The sequence below is a fragment of the Myotis nattereri genome, assembly GCF_964212035.1.
Source record: "Myotis nattereri genome assembly, chromosome: 6".
NCBI lineage: Eukaryota > Metazoa > Chordata > Mammalia > Chiroptera > Vespertilionidae > Myotis > Myotis nattereri.
Window position 1 is genome coordinate 74,610,342 of NC_138081.1, and position 22,195 is coordinate 74,632,536.

General features: G+C 42.3%; 1 protein-coding gene across 1 annotated transcript in view; it reads right to left on the minus strand.

Moving 5' to 3' along the window:
* Nucleotides 1-22,195, minus strand: part of ARFGEF3 (ARFGEF family member 3) — a 126,818-nt gene that overhangs the window by 8,978 nt on the left and 95,645 nt on the right. The window contains exons 20-29 of the mRNA XM_081094574.1: nt 21,635-21,768; nt 19,239-19,384; nt 17,528-17,707; nt 15,050-15,194; nt 13,414-13,536; nt 11,274-11,377; nt 9,468-9,612; nt 4,800-4,928; nt 2,657-2,833; nt 245-359 (exon numbers count right to left, since the gene is read on the minus strand). Coding sequence (XP_080950700.1) covers nt 245-359; nt 2,657-2,833; nt 4,800-4,928; nt 9,468-9,612; nt 11,274-11,377; nt 13,414-13,536; nt 15,050-15,194; nt 17,528-17,707; nt 19,239-19,384; nt 21,635-21,768 — 1,398 coding nt within the window. The remainder of the gene's footprint in view (nt 1-244; nt 360-2,656; nt 2,834-4,799; nt 4,929-9,467; nt 9,613-11,273; nt 11,378-13,413; nt 13,537-15,049; nt 15,195-17,527; nt 17,708-19,238; nt 19,385-21,634; nt 21,769-22,195) is intronic.

Consider the following 22,195-nt stretch of genomic DNA (forward strand, 5'->3'; position numbering starts at 1 on the left):
CTCAGCATTTATAGTTACTCCTTACTGTGATGATTCTTCATAGGCTCTCTGCTCCTTGAGGGCAGGGCACTGCGTAATGCCTACACAATAAGAATTTCCCAACTGAACACAAATATTAGCATAGAGTTATTTTTATAAAAAACAATCTAAAAAGTAGATTGTTACCACAAAGGATAACTTAATTCTCTTGGATTTCATAATAAAAACTCCAGTTTCATAGAGAGTCAAGGAACCCTTTTCTCACCTAATACAGGAGCAGCCCACTCTGGAGATGGTTTCCGTGGGCTTGGCCACACAGGCTACCAGTAACTCGAAGAGGTCCTTCAGCATGGTGTTGATCATGCTCTCATACCTGATGTCTGTAGGAAGAGGCACAGCAAGTTTCACTCAACACTATTGCAAAAGAAGGTTCTGCATAGGAGGGAAGTCTGAGTGATAAGAAAATAAATATCTGTGATGAAAATATATAATATCCATTTTTGATTTATCAAGATGAAATATGTGGTTCACTTTTATGTGCTCAAGAACATTTTTCATAGTTAAGTATATCATTTTGCCGGGAGCCGGTCCATCCTTGCTGTTTCAAGGGACCTGGCATATATGGCATACTGTTCTTAATATGTTTGCTCACCTTCTTGACACTATGTGTTTTAACCAAGGTCACCTCTCTGAGAAAGGTTGTTTTCCCAGGTAGGGATTTTCCCCTGAAGTTAGGGAGGGAATAAAACCCCTTAACTAAGTGCCAGGCGGGTAATTAATCACTTTAACTACGAACAATCATGCTTAAGATACATAATCTTTACTCCCTGGAATGGAGATAAGAAACGTCCTAACCTTTGGAATAGAGATTGATAGGATTGGAATCAACTGGTATAAATACAGATGTAACAAGACAACGACACACAGAACCTAGAGACAGAAGAACTTCGCTGGAGAGAACATGGCAAAAGATCCTGGACAGAAACTGGCCACAGAACCTGGCTGGAGAACCTGGACAGAACCTGGCTGGAGAACCTAGCGAGGGAACATGGCTACAGAACCTGGCTGGAGAACCTGGCTGGAGATCCTAAACAGAACTTCGCTGGAGATCCAGACCAGAACTTGGCTGGAGATCTTGGCTAGGCTGCTGATCAACTGAACGCTGTCTCCGTGTCATTCCTTCTTCGCCGACTCCGTCCACACCTTTGGGGACCCCTGGACCTGCTGGGGTTGGACCCCAGCATCATTTATTTACTTAAGTAGAATATAATATATAGCCTGAATACTAGCTTGTACAACATTTAAATTCTTGAAAAAGGTGTGTGTGTGGGGGGGCGGGGGGATGAAACATACTTTCTTTACTGCTGATAGAATTAAATTGAATTAAAAGCTATTGGAAATCAACAGAATCTCTCATCCTACCACTCCCTGAACCCATTGAGTCTGGTCTCCATACTACCCCCAGGCTAAAGAAAATAAGACTTCCAAAAATCACATTCTGTTTGCCCAGTTCAAGGAACACATCAGTATTCTTCTCAAAGTCCTTGTGAGGCCACAGAAGCAGTTTTCAGTAGAATCCTCAAGGGCCCCATACTGAACAAAGCAGCTGGTCAGGAACATCTACCCCTAGGGATCTACTTATCAGCCTACATGTGCAAACACCCACTTCTTTTCTTTCTCAATTAGGTACCCCCTTCCCCCAAAAGGGTAAATCTTTCTGCTAAGGTTAGTAGAGAACCTACTTCTTACCTTTGCTTTTTGACTCTCCCTTGGGGTAAAGTTCTCATTAATTTCTCTAGCCCCTCCTTAGGAGGGAGCCTCTCACACCTCTTCCTTTATACTTCTGCATGCCTTTCCCTTTTCTTTGCAACCTCTAGAGCTAGCAGCGACATTCCTCCTCTCAAATTTCCAGGTCTTCCCATACAAGAGTCGTGAGCAAGAATCTGTTTCCCTAATGTTGCCCACTGGTACCACCGCAGTCAGATCTCCCGTGTCTGGCTCCCTCTCTACCTGGACTTCCACATACCCCACATTTTGAAGTCTTTTTTCAAAGTTCCACAGATATTAAGGACCTTATCTTCACCCCTTAACCTGTTAAGCAACTTCTTGCCCATAATTTCAGCCTTTTCTAAAACCCTGCCTCCTTCACTTAGCCACCCCAGATGAAGCAGCACAGTAGAATGCAACCCCCAGGCTGCAGGGATATTTCTCCCTTTTAAATATATACTTGAACTTGCCTCCCCTCTCCTAATGCACAGATATCCTAGACCTTATTAGGTATCTTACTTTTGGTCGCACATATATTTTAAGTATTCTGTTAGATCATTTTTAAAATTAATTTATTGTCTGAAGTTTTACATATGTCTCCTTTTTCCCCACTTGACACCCCCACTGCCCCAGTGTCTGTGTCCATTGGTTATGCTAATATGCATGCATACAAGTCCTTTGGTTGCTCTCTAACACCCCATCCCCTGCTGTTTGTCTCTCTGTTAGGTAACAATTTCTTTTTGACCATTAACTATTAGAAGGCTGGTCTTGACCATGTAATTCTATGTTAATAATTCCCAGGACAAAAACCATGCACTGGTATTTGCATTGGGAATTTAGTAAGCTCTTTTAGACAATGTTGCTGCCCGCTAATGAAACATGCCATGCGAACTGCTCGGGCGCCAGATACCTGAGTGTATAAAGCTCTGAATGTGCTCCACCACCAGCTCACAGGACAGACCGATGGCATGCTTGAAGTTAGCCGAGGCCACATCCCAGTAAGAATGGTCTTTATGGCTACGACGGAGCCAAAGGGACATCACAGGAAGGAGAAGATGAACAACTGCATAGATACCAAACCCTGGTCCTGAAAAAGAAAAGTCAGCATCAGAATCGTGACTCCAGCAACTCTCTTCTAAAAAGGGAAGCTTTTTGCCATCTTGGCATTGATGACCTCTTCTGAGGGAGCGCCCCATTCTCTGAGAAAGTGCAGGGAAAAACAGTTTACACTGATTAGGGAATACAGATCTCCAATGGTGCTTTTCTTTTTTGTTTCTGCATTATTTTAGTTATGCAAGTAATACATAAATTCAAATAACCACTTGATCAACTACTTAGTCCCCAGATGTAAACATACAGATACATACTAGTACATGCATATAAGAAAATACCCTTAAAATGTAAATGTGTGTGTGTATATACATATATATATATATATATATATATGAAACAGAGAAACAGAGTTGTATTTGTTATTACTTTTATATAAATAGGATAATGTAAATCTTGGTCTACATGTTGAATTTTTGCTCTTAACAATATGTTCTAGGGATCATTCTGTGTCAACAAACTTATGTAATCCTCATTTTTATTGCCACATACTATTATTCCATTGTATGTTTATGCAACAGTTTACTTATCCATTCCCTTAAAATGGACATTGTAGCGTTTCTCTATTTTGCTTTATAGTCAATGCCATAATGAAAATCTTTGTAAGAAAGATGAATTTTAAAAATTCTGCTTACAAAAATGAGGCATCCTTTTTATAATCAACACAGAAAACACATGAGAATACAAAGAAAAAAGTACATTTTGAAAGTGTGTGTGTATATTTATAAATGTATAAAATTTCATAAAGTTGAGATTATACTCCATATTGTATATGTGTATATATATTTTAATGTAATGCCTTATAAACAATTATTCATGTCATTAAATATTACTCACAGATATTCATTTTCACGTCTATAGAATATTTATATGCTTTTACCATACTTAATTTAATGCATTTACGTGTTTATATATATATTTTTTGTATTTAAGATGTTTTAGCATATATCATATATATATATATATATATATATATATATATATTTTTTTTTTGTCTTCATTACCGTTAATTTCCTTTGATGACAAATTTCTAGGAGTAGAATTACTGGGTTAAATTCACACACTTAGTAGCACTAAATGTGAAAGCAGAAAATGGTAATCACCAATAAAAGATATTTAGAGGCAGTGGCATATAATTCATTCTGTAAAATACCTGTTTATTTTGGCATTTAACACTTTAACATGTGAGAGTAGCTATTATGATTTTCTGGGGGAAAAAGTCCAATATAAAGTTTGCAATAGATTTTAAAACAGTATCAATTATCAAGCCTTCATCTATTTATATTGAATACAAAACCTCTCTTCTTACTATAAACTAGTGGTTTCATTTGTGGTTATGATTCTGTTAGTGAAAACTAAAATCCATAAAAATTTCTTTAATCTTAGGAACATTTGGGTAAGTGTATATATTAACCTTAATTCAGAATGAGAGAGACATTTCTAAGGGACATTCTTTTCCTCTGCCATCAGGGTACTAGGTGACCACGAAGTGTCATTTCACAAAGTTAATTTCCTCTGACCTTTATACAATCAAGACGTTGCTGTCTTAATACCGCATATACGTTTGAATGGTTTGGTTATGTCAGTGGGAGGCACTGTGAACCCTATCGACTGCTCTGGCGCCAATAACATGTGAGATACAAGGCTGGGTTTATGGAACAGAGTAAAGCCAGCTCACTCACGGAGATGTCGATACCACAGCCTGATTGTTGTGGGGCTCCAACACATTCAACTTACTGGCCACCACACATTATTTGTAAATGGACTGGTAGGAAGACTTGTAAATAATCATAGCCTAATCCTAAACATCATAGCCATTCCATAAATATTTATTGAGCATCTATTATGTTGTCTAGGGTTACAGCTGTAAAATAGGTAGGCCCTTTCTGATAAACATTATATGTATGACACCTGCCCCAAATGATAGACATAGAAATATTTACCAGGTGTTTTGGTGACATCTCTCAACAGCTCGAAGAGCAAATCCAAGGTTGGCGGCTGGTGCTGCCGTGGGCAGTTGGACACAGCTGCTGTTAGCTGCTCCAGCAGGATGATCCAGACTTCTATCAGACCTGGAATGCAAAACCAGACCTCTGTGACATTTGGTTAAACAGGACACAGAATCACTGCAAGGTCAAATAGGTAAAGGAGGTCTCTACTAGGAAACTGCCATGTGCTCTATGGATGGGAGGCATCCCCCAGTAAGGCAGCCCTCAGGGTCTATATATGGACAGATTATAATTTACATATTCTGACAAAGTCAAAGAAAAAAGAACACTCAAATTTCTTCGTTATTCCCCTTCAGGAAGAAGGTGATGTGGTTTGTAAATTCTATATGAAATGACTGTCATATTTCTTGGGAGCTGTTGATAGCAAAATAATATAATGTCCTTTTAGTTCTATCACCTTAGTCAAAATTAAAATATTATTTTAAGATATACATAAAAATGCCATTCTAACCATGTTTGTGTGTACAATTCAGTGGTATCAATTAAATGCATAGTGTTGTACAACCATCACTGCTTATCTATTTTCAAAACTTTTCATCACCTCAAACAGAAACTCTCTCTAATTCTTAAGCAATAACTCTCCATTCTCTCCTCACTCCAACATCTCCAGTAACCTCTGATCTACCTTCTGTCTCTCTTTTGCCTCCCTTGGATATTTTGTGTAAGTGGAATCAGAAAATATTTGCTGTTTTTGTGTCTGGTTTATTTCACTTAGCATAACGCTTTCAAGGCACATCCATGTTGTAGCAGGTATCAGAATTTCGTTACTTTTTATGGATAAATAATATTCCATTGTATGTATACACCACATTTTGTCCATCATGCTGGACACGTGTTGTTTCTACGTTTTGGTTACTGTGAATAAGGCTGCAATGAACACTGGGGAATATGTTTGAGTCTCTCCTTTCTATTCTTCTAGTACATACCAAAGAGTGGCTTTCTATGGTAATTTTATTTAGTGTTTTAGAGAACTACCGAATTGTTTTCCGTAAAAACTGTACCATTTTACGTTCCCATGAGGGTTCCAACTTCTCCACATCCTCGCTTACACTTATTTTCTGTTGTTGTTTTTTTAACCTATAGCCATCCTGGGAGGTGTAACTAGTATTTCATGCTGATTTTGATTTACATAATTCTAATGACTAGTATTATTGGGCCTCTTTTCATATACTTACTGATACTCACAGGCCATCTGTATATCTTTTTTTTTTTTTTTTTGAGAAATAGCTATTCATGTTCATCGCTCATTTTTACAGTAGGTTATCTTTTTGTTGTTGAATTTTAGGAATTATTTATATATTCTGGATATTAAAACCATACCAGATATATGAATTACAAATACGTGCTCCCATTCTTTAGGCTGTCTTTTCACTTTCTTGGTAATGTCCTTTGATGTACAAAAGTTTCCAATTCTGAAGTCTACGTTATCTGTGTTTTTTCTCTTGTTGCTTGTGCTAGTCTATCTTTGCTCTTCTAGGTGCCCCATTTTTTCCAAAGGTCATTCATCTTTGGTTTCTTTTTTTTGTAATCTATAAATTATTTTGAATTTACCTGTCCCCACGGCAGTTTGCAGTTCTGGCATCCTCTCAATCCTGTGTACATACACATCACTGTGTATATTACTCAGAGCTGGGAAAGTGATGCTCCCAGTGTCAGTAGGTTCATCTGCCCTCAGTACACAACTCTCCTCTTTCTTCTCTTCTCAGAGTTTCATTTTTAAAATAACATACTAACTCTTAGTGCTGCTCATTACTAGGTGAGAGAAAAAACATGAAATCCTTTTTACTAGATCCAAATAATTTTAGTTCTGTCATTTATGCAAGCACTGTATGAACCAACATTTCTGCACATCACTGTCTGGAAATATGTGAACCTATAGCTCAGAAAACTGTGCAGAAAAGGACTAGAGTAGAATATAAAAAACAGCCCACTCTACATTTTAATTTCAATACTTCAAATTTTCCTACAAAATAAAACTGCATCAGAAGATGGCACTTTAAAAATGTTTCTATTGCCCTAGCTGGTTTGGCTCAGTGGATAGAGCACTGGCCTGTGGACGGAAGGGTCCCAGGCTTATTCCAGTGAAGGGCTTGAACCCCAGTTAGGGGGCGTGCAGGAGGCAGTCAGTCAATGGATTCTCTCTCGTCATTGATGTTTCTCTCTCTCTCTCTCCCTTCCTCTCTTTGAAATCAATAAAAACATATTTAAAAAAATGTTTCCATTAAAAAAACCTATTTACCCAGTTTTAAATATCCCTGTTAATAGGAGGCAAAACCAAAATCATGGACAATAAATATAATAAAACTAGGTGATAAGAAATTCTTATGAACTTCAAAATACAGGGGGGGGGGGCGCAAAAATAGGTTTACAGTTGTGAGTACATGAAACATGGAGTTTATTCTTGTATTATTATTTATTTATTACTAGAGGCCCGGTGCATGAAAGTCATGCACGGGTAGGGTCCCTAGGCTGGCCCGTGATCAGGGCCAATCTGTGGGGCAACCGGCGGGGCCCCCACTGGCACCTGCCTTGGCTGGCCTGTGGGCTGGGGGCAGCTCCTGCATTGAGCATCTGTCCCCTGGTGGTCAGTGAGCGTCATAGCGACTGGTCATTCTGCCGTTTGGTCGGTTTGCACATTAGGCTTTTATGATATAGGATTGCATTATTTTCCATAGGAACAACTGTAAACCTACTCTTGCCCCACTCTGTAAGAGCAGGAGTGCATAAGCTAATTTATAGGAAATTCAGAGGACAAAAGAACATGTCACAAAGCACTATGGGGGGTGCAATTAATAAAATCCAAATGGAAAACTCTACAGGACAAAGTACCTCACTTCTTCAGCAAATACATTGAAAAGGGGTTAAAGCTGGAGAAGAAATCTGTAGATTGAAAAGGATTTAAGAGACATGTCGGCTAAACATATAGTATGGATCTTATGTGAATCCTAAAAATTAACTGACATTGGAAAATTTTACACAATAGATATTTGATGTTAGTCAAGAGTGATTGTTAATTTTTAGGTGTGATAATAACTTTATGGTTGTTATCTTTAAAGAACACATACTAATGTCTCAGGTTTGCTTTAAAATAATATAGGAAGGAGGAAGTGGGTAGGGAGTGAGGGACATGGAGAGTGAGCATGTGTGTGTGTTTGCATTATATGAGGTTGACTATAAGTTTATACTTGAAGCTGGGTGATAGATATATTAAGGTTCACTATACCACTCTGTCTAGTTTTATATGTGTCTGTGAAATGTCCATAGGGGGGAAAATAATCATTTGCCTTTGGAAACTAGAGAAATCTCTCAGAATATATAAATGGTGAGAATTGTTAATACTAACTTAAAGCTTTTACTTTTATTCCTTTCTCTAATTTAGCTGTATTTCCTATATAATTATAACTTTAAAACCCTCAATAAATTTATACTGTAGGAAACTTTATGTGGGTGCTTGGCTAAACTTAATCCACAAGAAAAAAAATGGATTAATGATTTGCATACATGGAAGGGAATGCCCACTGTTACATAAAGGGTTTCCTCCCTCAAAATGTATAAATACTTTAACGCTGATAGCTCAATTTTGAAAAAGAAATGTATTTTAATAAAAAATGCCTTTATAATTATTCAAAGTGGGTGTATACATTTTTGGGACACCCTGAATACTGTATTAAAAATTATATTATAGATAAGCAGCATTAGCTTTTGCCTACAATTGTCTGAGTTGGAGGTTTACAATGCTAATCTAACCATTAAAATGAAACCTCTATTAAGCAACATATGGCCAATTTCCAGTATTTTAATTTTTCTCTACATTAGTTATTCCTATAATTCTTTCTCATAAGTAGCCTGAACTAGTGAGGTTTTATAATCTCTAGAAAACTGTAAATCTTCTAGCCACCCCCATAAATGAATTTGTAATAGAAAAATAAAACGAGAAAAATGTAAAACAAACACAAAAGCAAATTTAAGAAGCCTCCCCTAAAAAGTCTTTTGTGTGGGTTGGAAATAACCCATTTGCAGATATCAGACCCCTTTAAGGATATAATTTCCATTTCTACATCTAGAAACAGGACAGGGTCAGCAAGTTGGAGCATGAGGTAGCCGGTCTGAAAATACGCCAAAGTGGAAATTACATGGGAACTAATTTGGAACACATTCTTTAAAATTATTCTCTTAATGAGTCTTTAGCTTCGCCAGTCACAAATAGATTCTCTCTTCAGTAATGGCTTAATTCCCCCAGTCTCTAACCAAATAGTCCTGCAGGAAGTAATTATATAATGATTGTGTTTCCTAGAAGGAATTAAAGACAATTACCAGCCAATTTAAGTACCAATGCAACCACATTCCAATGTGCTAAATTCAAGAGAGTCAAAGTTAAAAATTATATTTAGCAGAATCTGCACTGGTTTCAGGTGGAGGCATCAACTGTGAAATGAGTTTGGAGAACCCATCGAAACTTTTAGGTAGACTTGTTAGAATCATAAACAATAACAACCTAAATGGATGATCATTCAAGATCTATAAGCTACTTAATTCATGGCTTAAGCTTCTGAGAATACGGACACAGCCAATAACCTGATTTAATCTAATCGATGAACTTACCAGTGTCATCATCAAAATCAGACAGGACCGACTCAATGCCATCCTCACTGCTCGCCGACTGCTCCTGAAGTCTTCGAGGCAAGCTAGCAAGTCGCCCACTAAGGAATATTGGCTTCATCGGCATTTTGTAGATTTTGGCCAGTAACTAAATAAAAAAATACCAAATTTCAGTTATATATTGGAAAAAGCTACACTCTGGGCTTTAAAGAACAATAAAATAATATACTAGTTATAGAAAGGGGAGAGAAAACCAGAGAAGCTGCCACTGGATGAAAGGTTTAAAGTTGAGTGGTTGTGACTTGGCTTCATAAGCTAGCTCGCAGGAGGCATTTATCCCAGGAAGCAAATGAAATAGCATTCAATGGCAACAAAAAGGCAGAGGAAAAAAACCACAATGACTACTTTTCCAGCAGCTCAATTGCCTATGAGTTTTATAGACTTGTATGAACCTACTAAGGGAACCATGTCACATGTCAAGAATGTTTGCCTATGGGAGGAGGTGTTCTACGGGCATCACGGAGAAGAGAGTCTGCAGGCAAATCAGATACCAGACTCCGATTCCCCCTCATGTGACCCCACATCAGGGACACAGGGGGCAAAGGGGAAACGAGGAAACTCTGGGTAAGGTCAGCCATGGAAAATACTGCCCTGGGCTCTTTATTCCTCTCTCTCCACTAGAGCCCGGTCCCCTAGGGATCTCTGCTACTGAAACAAACTGCCAAGGATCCTTGTATCTTCACAGATTACAATCCTGCCTGCTGTGACCATCGTCTTCTGGAAACCAGGGAAACAGTTGTGAGGAAGATAGACAAAATTCCTTTCCCATGGGTCTTACAGACAAGAATCTTTGCAGACATTCATAAAATGTCTGACGTAAATGTTAGAGAGAACATTGGGCAGGTGGTACTATAGAGAGTGACCATGGTGTGTGGGGAACGTTGGCAGGGAGTCGGTAGATACCAAAGGCCTGGTTTCTCTGACAAGCGATGCTTCCAGTGAGATTTGGAAGATAAAGGGTGTCATACAGAGATCTGAGGAGGAAAAATTCTGGGCAGAGAGAGCAGCAAAGCCCTGGGTGTAATCAGAGGGGCAGATGTGAGGGGCAGAAGGGGAGAGTGGTTGGAGCACAATGAGTGAGAGGAGAGGATCTGAGGTGGAAAGAGAGCTGGAATCATGTCACATGGGGCCTTGGGGACACCAGCTGAGAAGACTGGAGAAAATCTATCTGAGAGGTGTCACCGAAGCCCAGGGGAGGAAGGGCTTCAAGGACAGCGTGTCGTCTTGTTCCACAGGCACTGGACATCAGGGTGAGGACAGAACGTTATTGAACTGAGCATAATTACGGTCACTGCCCATACTGACAGCTGATGTTTTATTGGACTTGCCTACTAGCCCTTGACTGAATATATCCCTCTTACTTTTTCTGTGTCTCTCTTCACTGGCTGCACCCGAACTTTCCCCGTTTTGGTGTATAAGGAAGATCTCCCGGGATCTCATGACTCCACCCTTGACAGCCTGACAAATACAGAGATGATGGTAGTTCATCTGAGAATAAATGAGAAGCACCAGAGATCTCGGGGTCCAACTGCGTTCTAGTACATGGTTATTACTTTTTCTCCCTCCTTCGTGAAAAGGGGTGGGGGGGAACCAAACATTTATGCTCCAAACCTTAGTCCCAATCGCCTCAGAGACAGTAGACAGTGCTTCTCCTGGGCCTCAGCCAAAGGCACCCACAGGTGTCTTTTGACACAAGCATCTCCCGAGGCAGGTTCCAGGGCCCGGGACTTGGCATGAGCAACCCCGTACCTGAGAGCAGCGCCGGAGGTAATCCAGGGCAGGGAGGCACAGGTCGGGGGCGGTGGCCCCTGGTCCCGGGACACAGTCTCCAATCTCCTTACAGTCCACCTCCCCTGGGGGACAGAGACAGAGCTATCCTTGTTTACGCCCTTACAACAGAAGACCTGTTTACTCGCACAGCACTGACTCACCCAATATCTACTAACACAGACAAAAAAAAATACTTAACGTGTACAACCCTGAGAAAAATCCTTTCACTCATTCTGTCCCCTGCATGTATGTGTACACACTGAACACAGGTGGGATCATACCGCACATCCTTTGTGGGTGAGATTATTTTGTTTTGTAACGCCCCTTTTTTACCAAACAATGGGCATTTTCTCTCTGTCCTGCCGGAGTACTGGCCGTGGCCGAACAGTGTTCTCTTGTCCCTGGGCACATGGACTCACTCCCTGGGGCCCGCTGCTGACGGTGCGACTTCTGAAGCTCTGATGAGGATGATCCGGAGCCCAGCGTGTGCTGGGCTGCATGCAGCTCCAGGCCTCTCTCCACTGGAAAAGGCCCCCATGTTGCCGCCAGTGCTCAGCACTAAATGGTGATGATAAATGAAGCTCAGGGAAGATTTTGAACATCTGGGGTTTGGGCATAGAGGCTACGTAACTGAGTTGAAATAAAATTCTTTTCTTTCTTTTTTTACAGATCTGTAGAGGGTTTCTAGATTTTTCTATAGGCAAACAGTAGTTAAGAATGATTTTTCTTCTCATGTAATGAACCTATTTCTCGACTTTTAATAAAAAGTACTGTAATTGTTTCTAATTGTCTATAATTGTAGCAACTAGCACCCTCCCCTGTGAGTAAACAGACATAATTACTAGGCATTAGTTAACATTCAGATGCAGACAAAGAGGCATGTTCTCCTTAGAAAAGACAAACATTTCTTATGTTTCAGACACTGGCAAATGTTTTTGTACGGGGCCAGACAGGAAATACTCCAGGCTTTGCAGGTCAGACTGTCTTGGCTGCAGCTTCTCAACCCTGCCCCTGCTGCATAAAAACAGCCACAGACGAATGACCGTGGCTGTGCTCCAATAAAACTGTATTTATAAAACTATTGGTGATTGGATTTGGCCTGTGGGCCAGACTTTGCAAACTCCTGGTTTAGATGAACACACCTCACAGTATAAAAACACAGACTAGGTCAAATTCATGTTGAAATAACCAAGTGGGAATTAAAAATAAATTCATTTCCTTGTTTGCGGATCACAGTATTTCAAAGTCGAAGGCTATACAGATGGTACCCCCTGGAGCCGGGGGCAGTATCCAGCCAGCATGCTGGGGGCTCAGACCGTCCCAGTACCCCCAGCTCAATACTAGTAATTCCACCTTGTAATTCACAGAAAGAACTAGGACCCACCTGTTTTAAATATTCTCCATGTGCACACTGCTAATCCTGCATCTCTATGTTCAGGTCTCAACTCCCTAAAATAAAATCCCAAATTTCTAACATGTAGAGAAGCATCTGCACGCGAATATTTCACTGAAAGTCAACATGTCCAGATGTGCAGAGATAGAATTCATTACTTCGTCCTGTCCTCCACATCTGACCTCCTCTCCTGGATATCCAGTTCTGGGGTAACATCAGTCCTTGTAAGAAACCTACAGCATGCCCAGTTCCTCCTCCCAGCTGCCTGTTCATTTCAGCTTAAGTGGCTTTTTTTTCTTCACGAGCTTCTATGAAAGTCCTCATCTTACTGAACTGTAATTATTGATTTATGTGTCTGTTTCCCAGAGCGTCTCCTAGGCAGGAAGCATGTTTTATTCATCTTTATATCCCACAGTACAAACAAGCTGCCCTGCCCAGGGAGCAGGCGCTCCGCTCTTTACTGAACAATGGAATACCAAAGCTAGAGCTTCTTAAATAAAACAGTGGTCTGTGAAGTAACAGGAAACATACTTCATGACAAGATTATTCCGTGAACACAATGAAAAATGCCAGCCGTGGACGAAGTCACACACACCATCTGCTCCTGTCCCAGGCTGCTGGCTTGCTCCAGGCAGTCAGAGGGCCTGTCTCCGGGGCTTTCCCTACAAAGCCATGCAGGAAAGGGTCCCCAGCTGTCACAAGGCATGAAAGGAGGACTCCACTTACCCAGTCCTTTGACAAACTTCATAAGGCACATGATGTAACTGGTGGCTGCATTAGCAAAGACCTGGATGTTGTCGGTATTGAGAAAAGCTTCAAATACATCAAACACTGGAGCTTGGCCTTTTCCTGAGGGAGGAAGATTATAGAATTTTAAGGAAGTGAAGTCTCTACCCTTCAGGTAGCCCATACTTCCTGCACCTTTCCGGGGGCCTTAGAAAAATTTGAAGAAAAGCCAGTGCCTTTTGAATGGACAACTGTGCTGTGCTTCTTAGCTTTGCCTGCAGGGGGAGCTGCAGGAAAGCTACAAAGAGAGCCGAGGGGAGAGATGGGGCAAAGCTGGCTTTATGCAGGGCTGAGGCAATGTGCAGGTCTATAGGGCAGTGAAACGTGGGCCTCTGCACAATTATAGAGAAGGGAAGGTTTAGCTAAATCCCTGATGGAGTATACTACTTTATTCATACCTGTGCAGAAAAGAATTAACATAGGAGGCCCGAGACTGCTGTCCTTTAAGGCCTGCTTGCAAGCTTGGCCCTTGGCTGGAGTCTGGGAGCTTGACTCTCAGAATAATCCCGGGCAACACTTAATGAACAAAGGCAGTTCACTGTGCCAGACGTGCAAACAATGTGGTTTATTCTGAACACCTGCTACCCTTCGGGGAGTCAGGCATTTTGGTGTATGCTACACGGAAGGTACCTCCGGGACCTCCCTCAGCTGGGTTTCTAATGCACTTTCCTGGGCTGACGCGTTATATCATATCGCTGCATTTTTCACTGTTGGGATAAAAGTGTGCTCCGTGGGACACATCATGGGAGGGTGAGAGCCTGACAGGGGTTTCCCCAGATCTGGTCTGTCTTCCCCCCTTATAATCTGGCTTATCCTTCCTATGCTGCCACCCTGCTTCTTAGCTGTGAACAATGGAATAAATCTGGACCATGTCATAAACCTTAGCATGATTATCTGCTGAGTCCTTCTGGTGGTCTCTGAAAGTGGAGGTGGTCTTGGGGACCCTGACACAATACCCCTGGTTGCTGGGCATGCCCTCGGGGTGCCCATCCATTTCCATCCAGACCCAGCCTCCTGGATTTGGATTTGCTTGTGTTATGATCGTTTTCTGCTTCTTTCTAGCAAGTGGATCACATTTTTCATTTTGGCTTTAGGCATTAGCTCAATACAGATCTGTTTAAGTGAAAACAACAGGAGTCTCTTAGTCTTTCATCCAATCTGTAAGAGCAGGGCCTGACAGTGCTCGGGGCTCTCACCTGCTGGCTGAACTCAGAACTCCTGTCCCTGCAACAGCAGCTTATTTCCTGCTGACAAAGCCCGGCTAAATGCCGGGCTTCCCTATTGTTCACTTTGCTTTGATAGCATGAAACTGGGCTGAGAGAACTAATGCTCTACAGCAAAAGTCAGCCCCACATCCTTCCCACTATCACCACTCCTACTCAAGTCCTCTCCAGAGCACTTAGGCAAGAAAAAGAAATAAAGGGCACCCAATTTGGAAAGGAAGAGGTACAATTCCCTGTCTGTAGATGTCATGGTCTTATACACAGAAAGTCTTAAAAGACTCGCACAAATGTTGTTAGAACTAATAGAGGAATTCAGTGAAGTTTCAGGATATCATACCCACACACTATCTTACCCATGGAGTAATCGCCAACTAGGTACTCCTTCACCTCGGACTTGTTCCCGCTGTGCACTGTCTCCAGGGCACTGAACAAGGGCCTCCAGCCCGACTGGATCTGGGTGGAGCACACTTCAACCAGCTCACCAATAGATGTGACGACCTGGCAGAGGCAAAGGGGTGGCATGTAAAATCCTTCTCTTAAAAGAAGCAGAATTTCTGGGAAGGGTGATGTATTTCTGCTCCCTATTTCTGGGCTAATTTTAGTGAAAGAGAAATAACAGAACCCAGGCAAACTCATGCAAAAATCACCTAAGTAAGCGGTCATGTTGCATTAATGGGCATTTTACTAATGATTCATGTTGCTGAGCAACTTTTCATGAGCTTATTATTAGCCATTTATAAATATTTTACTGTTTTGTTTTTTTTTAGATTGGATCTTTGTCTTCTCATCCTTGTCTTTTTAAAAATTATTTTTAGAATTCTTTTTTAAAAAATATATTTGTATTGATTTCAGAGAGGAAGGAAGATGGAGAGAGGGAGAGAGAAACATCAATGATGTGCCTCCTGCACGCCCCCTACTGGGAATCGAGCCCACAACCCAGGCATGCGCCTTTGACCAGAATCGAACCTGGACCCTTCAGTCCGCAGCCCGATGCTCTATCCACTGAGCCAAACCAGCTAGGACTATTTTTAGAATTCTTTATGTATTCTAGATTCAGATCCTTCCTGAGATCTATAATTTGCAAATACTTTTTCATAGCCTCGGGCTTGTCTTTATTTTTCAATGCTGTTAGAAGAGCAAAAGTTTTAAGTTTTAATGAAGCCCAATTCATCAAAATTTTTTTGGATGTGTATTTGTGTTAATCAGCAAAGGGTGGTCAGGATGCTTGGGAACTGCACAAAACATGGACAGTCCCATGAATTTGCATGTCATCCTCGCGCAGGGGCTGTGCTAATCTCTGTATTGTTGTAGTTTTCACATGTGCTCCTGGAGTGAGCATCATCACTTTTTCTTTTTATGGACAATGCTGGTATCATTGCTAAGAAATCTTCGCCTACTCCAAGGTCTCAGAGATCAGCTCCTATACTTTCTCCTAGAAATATTTATAGTTTTTGCTCTTACAGTTAAGCCTATGATCCATATTGAGATATTTTTTTGGATATGTTGAGGTAAAAGTGTAGGTTATTTTTATTGCATATGTTCAAACACTATTTGTTGAAAATAACATCCTCTCTATCGAACTCCAGTGGCATCTTTGTAAAAAATTAATTGAACATACGTGTGAGAATTTATCTCTATACTCTCTATTAAGCTCCATCGTACTATAAGTCTATCCTTATACCAATACCACACTGTGTTGACTACTGAAGTTTCGAAACTGGGTAGTGTAAATTCTTCAAATTTGTTCTTCTTTTTCAAATCTGTTTTCCTCTAGTCCCGATCCCTTGAATATGCATATAAATTTGAGAATTATCTTGCCAATATCTTTAAAAAGTCAGCTTGGATTTTGATGGGAATTGCTCTGTACAGTGCCTGTGCAAAGCTTCTCTGACCACCAGGTGGTGCAATTTCATGCACTGACCCCCACAGAGTGGCCAGTTTGTGATTTTAATACTGGAGAGTTATTTTTTTATCTTTACTAAGAGCCAGTGTTAGAAACAGGCTGATCATATCTTCAGGGAGGTTGCTACTTGGGTTCATTTGTAATGCAACCTTGGTCTGAATGAACACCAGTTTTAAAGATTTGCATTAAACATTTATTTTCTGTTCTTCTGGCCTCAAAAATGTGATAGCAGAACTTAGTTTCACCTCGTGACGAATTCTGTCGAGGCAAACCCCGTCTTAAAGCTCTGCTTACTTCTGTGGCTTCCAATTGTTACATAATTGTTACATTTTTGTATTCTTTACTTTCTTGCCAGAGTGTCAATGTATTTAAAAACAATTTTAAGTCTTCCATGGTTTTTTTCGGTTTTTTTAAATCCTCAACTGAGGATATTTTCCATTGATTTTAAGAGAGAGGGAAAGAGAGAGGGAAAGACAGAAAGAAATATTGCCATGAGAGAGACACATTGATTGGTAGCCTCCTGCAACCAGGACCCCGGCCGGGGAGGAGCCTGCAACCCAGGTACATGCCCTTGACCAGAATCGAACCTGGACCCTTCAGTCTGCAGGCTGACACTCTATCCACTGAGCCAAACAGGCTACGGCTTAAGTCTTTATTTAACATATTTAGATTTCAGAGAGACGATTCATGTAGACTAGGTACAAGAGCATAGACCAGAATAGCGCGACTACGTAGGTTCGAGTCCCAGTTCCTCCAAGCACTGACCATGTATCCTCAGCTAAATGGATTCACCTTTCTTTGTCACAGATTCCACATAGGATTAGTGGAAAGGTGAACACGCAAAATTCATAGAACAATGCCTGCCAGTGCACTCAGGAAGAGCTAGCCGCAACGATGACGGCGATGCTGATTACCGGGACACACTGACCTGGTCTTGGACATCCTCGTCACACAGCTCCAGCTGCATAATCCGCTCAAAGGGTCGGAAGAGGGCTTCATTGAAGTGGAAATGAGGTGGCTCGTTCCAGTCCGTAAGAACCTCTGTCAGTATGTCATGGATGAAGGAGACAGCCTTCTGAGACACATGTCTTTCCTTGTGGCAGGCAGCCTGCAAGTTCACGAGAGAAGAGAACAACATCAGAACTCCAGGCAAGGAAGAATCTGGTTTCCAAAGGTTTCCTAACTCACCTCATTGCAGGGAGGTGGAGGCAGCAATTCTGTCGCAGTAAAAAACATTTCAAGGGGCACGGGTAGATGAACAGCACACTAAATTGTCTTTTTAATAATCTAACAAACTGCTTAGACACAACTCCAACGTCACTTAAATGTTTCTAGGAAGCTGAGAGTATCTAGTAATTTCTTTTTTTTAGGTAATAGGACAGTTTGCTCAGTGATGTAGAACATGCTGACTTTAAAGGCACCAGAGCTGCCCATGGGCTCATTGTGAACTGTGTCCCAAACACATAAAGACCCGAGGAATCATCTGTCCCTCAGTGAGGGGGGCCAACTGCACCGATAATGCTCTCATTGGTCCAGAGCTCCTTGTTTCCAGGCCCTGTAGTAGTCTCCTCGCCTCCCCCTGGGCTTGGATGCGCGGCCTGCTTTGAACAACATCAAATCTTTTACAAATGGAGAGCTGAAGAGTCATTGTGATTTGGGATTTGCCCTCTTGCTTTCCTTTGGAATTCTAAAAATGCCATGAGAATGATCTGGGGCTAGTCCGCTGGAGGAGGAGAGAGCCCATTCTCCAGCCGTCCCAATCAAGGCCATCACGGATCAGCTGGCCACAGGTGACGTGAGGCCAGCTGAGATCTGCCAAGCCTGGCTGAGACCGGAGAAGTGCCATCTGAGCCCAGCTCACACACCTGGCCCAGGGAATCCTGAGTTAACTAAATGGCTGTTGTTTTAAACCACTTGGTTTGGGAGAAGCTTTATTAAAGTGTAGTAGATAACTGATATACTGCTTCTCCATAAGCTATTATTTTCCACTCCCTTTCCTTACCAGAAGGCTCTCAGTTTAGTGAATTAAGTTCCCAAAATATCTCTACCAGGTAAGACATCTCTACCCGATAGGCACTAAAGAGCTACTAAGAATAGTTACTGTAAAACAGGGCAACAATTTTCCCACCAACTTAGCAGTAGCCAGTCATCATGCACTGAGATGGTGAGTTGCCATAAAATGTGTCAAGTGAACTGCTTTCCTTTGGAGAGTGAAGGGAGTCCCAGTACTAATTTTGTTGGAAAACTCGGTATGGTTCTCCTACCAAGAGGTCACTGCCCAGAATATAGTTAGCTAGTAGGAGAGAGAGACAACAAAACAAAAGGCATTGCTATAGTCATGTATAAAAATAAAGCGTCAGACTCAGGTCGACACCAGGTCATAATGAATGAAAACTGGCCGTGGAAGGCACCTCGCCGAACTGTAAAGAGGGTCAGGATGAGACCAGGGCAGTGCTGCCCTTTGGGGTGATGCTTCAGATGCCACAAGGTATAATCACAGAACTATGATGCTGGGACCCGATGATGGGAACCTTCTCATTGCACTGTGGCCACAGCACTCTGTACCACACACTGATTGGCGACCCCGGTGCTGGCTCTGCTGAAGGAGTCCCCGAGCTGCCCACTTCCCAGGGACTCACCTCCACCAGGTGCGGGGCCACCAGGCTCCAGCAGCGCATCACGTGGAGCAGCGGCCTGGACTTGCTGCGCACGATCCTCAGCATGGCGTCCCCGAGGCGGAACAGGTGGAGGGCACTTTTCCGGTCTTGGGTGGATTTCACTTCTCCTACAAGAAGAGAAGACCATAGAAGCCATAAAGCCCAAACTCAGGAAGGGTTTGACTGTTCAAGCACAGAGAGAGGAAGAAAAGGAAGAACTGTGCTCGGGCCAGCAGGATGATTCGGTGAGTGCTTTCCAAGAGAGGAGAGGAGCCTGGATTCAAGAGAGACGGAGGTGGTTCGCTCCACAAGGCCGGGCGCACCTCTCCTGTCCGCCACTACCTTCCCAGTGGCTGCCATGACAATGTGAACAGTGCTTGTCGATTAGGGAGAGTGACGATGTAGTGGTTAAGTAGGAGGCCTGGGGAGTCAGGCTGCCTGGGCTCAAATCTTCTCTTCACCATTTAGTAGTTGGGTTCCATTGGACCAGAGATTTATGTCTCCGATCCACGGTTTCTCACTGTAAAAGTGGGGATAATAGAACCTGTTTCTTGAAGTTATCTTAAGGATTGAAAGTAACAATATTCATAAAGTGCTTAATGCAGACACATACTACCTGACCCACACTCTTGGCTATTATCATGACTGTTGTGATCGTCATTCTTCATGGTCATCGTTCACTTGGCCAGCCCTTAGTGGCCACACCAAAGCCCTTGCCAAGCAAGTCAGGCCCATTTGCTACCCAGCAACATGCTGTGTAGCCTGTTTCACTTCCGTACCGTCCTTGCCCATTCTGATCGCTTGCTACTTCTTTGCCACTCTTACCTTAGTCTTCCCCACTCCCTTCTTGCTCATGTCCTGTTGCTTCCTCTTTACGGCCTATAAAAAGCTCACTAGCAGGCTCTCCCAACCAAAATGCTTCTAATTAGTCTTGCCATATCAAATACACTTCAAAATGACAGTAATAACAATCACTGACATTTATGGAATGCTTACTCTGCCTCAGACTTTGTGCTGGTTCGTTGCATCTTTAACCATTTTAATTTTGAAAGCAAACCTTAAGAAGTAAATGTAATTGCTGCCATTTTACAGGTTAGTAAACAGGTTAGTAAACTTAGAAAGATGAGCTGACTTTTCTAAGATGCTGCATCTGGTAAATAATGAAGGCAGCATCTGGACTCACATCTGACTGACTGAAAGGCCAGTGCTCCCTCTGCCTGGGTCTGCAGCCTCTTCCTGACCCTGCTCATTGCTTTTTATAGGCTCAGAGTCTGCTGGTTTCTCCAATGTCAAAGACTCAGAAGGTTTCCCTGGGCTCAGAGATGCTCTGGGGGGCTGAGGTTCTGGAAGGCTGGCTTTATACAGCTAAGGTTTTAAAGCCTATTAAAAACTAGTGGGGAAGGTAGGGGAGGGTGGGGGGAAGGGGGAGAGATCAACCAAAGGACTTGTATGCATGCATATAGGCCTAACCAATGGACACAGACACCAGGGGGGTGAGGGCATGAACGGGAGTGGGGTGGATAAGGTCACATATGTAATACCTTAATCAATAAAGGAAAAAAAAAAACTAGTGGGGAAAGGATGGTGGTTCTCAAATTAGAATCTGCAGTAAGGATCAAGAGGCCAAATATATTACACTTTGAAATTCAGATTCCTAAAGATGGAAGGGGCCTGAGGTTGTGCAGTCCAACCCGCCACAGGGCTCTGTGCCTCTGCCTGGACTCAGCGGGACAAGGTGCTCCCTGTTTCAGCACAACCACCCGGCAGCTGATGGACAGCTGCACGTAGGGGCAGCCTGCCACCCATCTGAGACCAGGGGACGATTCAGTACCATTCTGTTCCCTTTTCCACAGGCTGGCCTTCATCTGCTCTCTCCTGCGCGAAAACAGTGACAGCGACCCGTCATTAAAGGGTGTGTGCCCTGCGAGCAGTTTTCCTAGGAGTTGCATGAGGCTTCTGTTGATTCTTCCAGTTTTCCCCCCCACAGTCCAGTTTGGAATTAGTAGTGGCGTCTGCAAGTTGCCTGGACTGAGGCGAGTGGTGTGGTTTGTGATATGCAGAAGGGTTCCCACCCTCATGAGAGCTCTCTGCACTCTGAGTAGCCATATAATTCCTCTATCATCACAAGCTCAAAACTTAGCAGGACAACCTAGCCCAGGTCCAGCGACAATGCCTGTCACAGTGGCAGCAGCGACATTTGCATTCACATAGAATGATCCCACCCCTCACCTACACACACATCATGCCCCAATACTAGAAGACAAATGAGCCTGTGCTAAGGGAGTGTGGAATCAAGTCTGCAGGCAGGGTGCTGGTATCAGAGGTCTGGGCTGTTTCCTGCTTATCTCACAGCACAGTTTCTTCGGGGAAAGAATTACCTGGCATTGCCAGCGAGTAATCCACTGTGTCCGTAACAGAATGGAAAAGCTGGGACTGCGATGCTTTCTTCAGCTGGTACAGAAAACCTCCCAAAGCCATGAGGTTCAACTTATCTATAGCATCTTCAAAGAGCCTGGATGAAACAAAGCGATTTGTTACTTGGAAACAATCCAGCAAAGCCTTTATGGCAGAATGATTATGGTAATTTTGTTAGATGTGATTAATACAATGTATGCTATTTTATTAATGACTATGTACGAGTACGCTCTAACGCTGGGAGTTTAATTTGAAGGGCACAGAACACATTTAAAAAAAGAATCTTGGTGCCCCAAGGCATAGTTCAGACATTGGCAAGAAGTTGAAAGATGGCAAAGTATCGCTCCCAGAAAATGAACAACTGGGGATGGAATCCTCAGAATTAGCTTCAAGCTCATAAGCTATATTAAAGCAAATTAATTAAGGCTTTTGATGGACTACATTGATGAGTATAACACTGGGCATGGCTCTGGGGATACAAGAGGAGGAAATCCCTTCCTGTAAGCTCCCTGAGTGCGGGGACT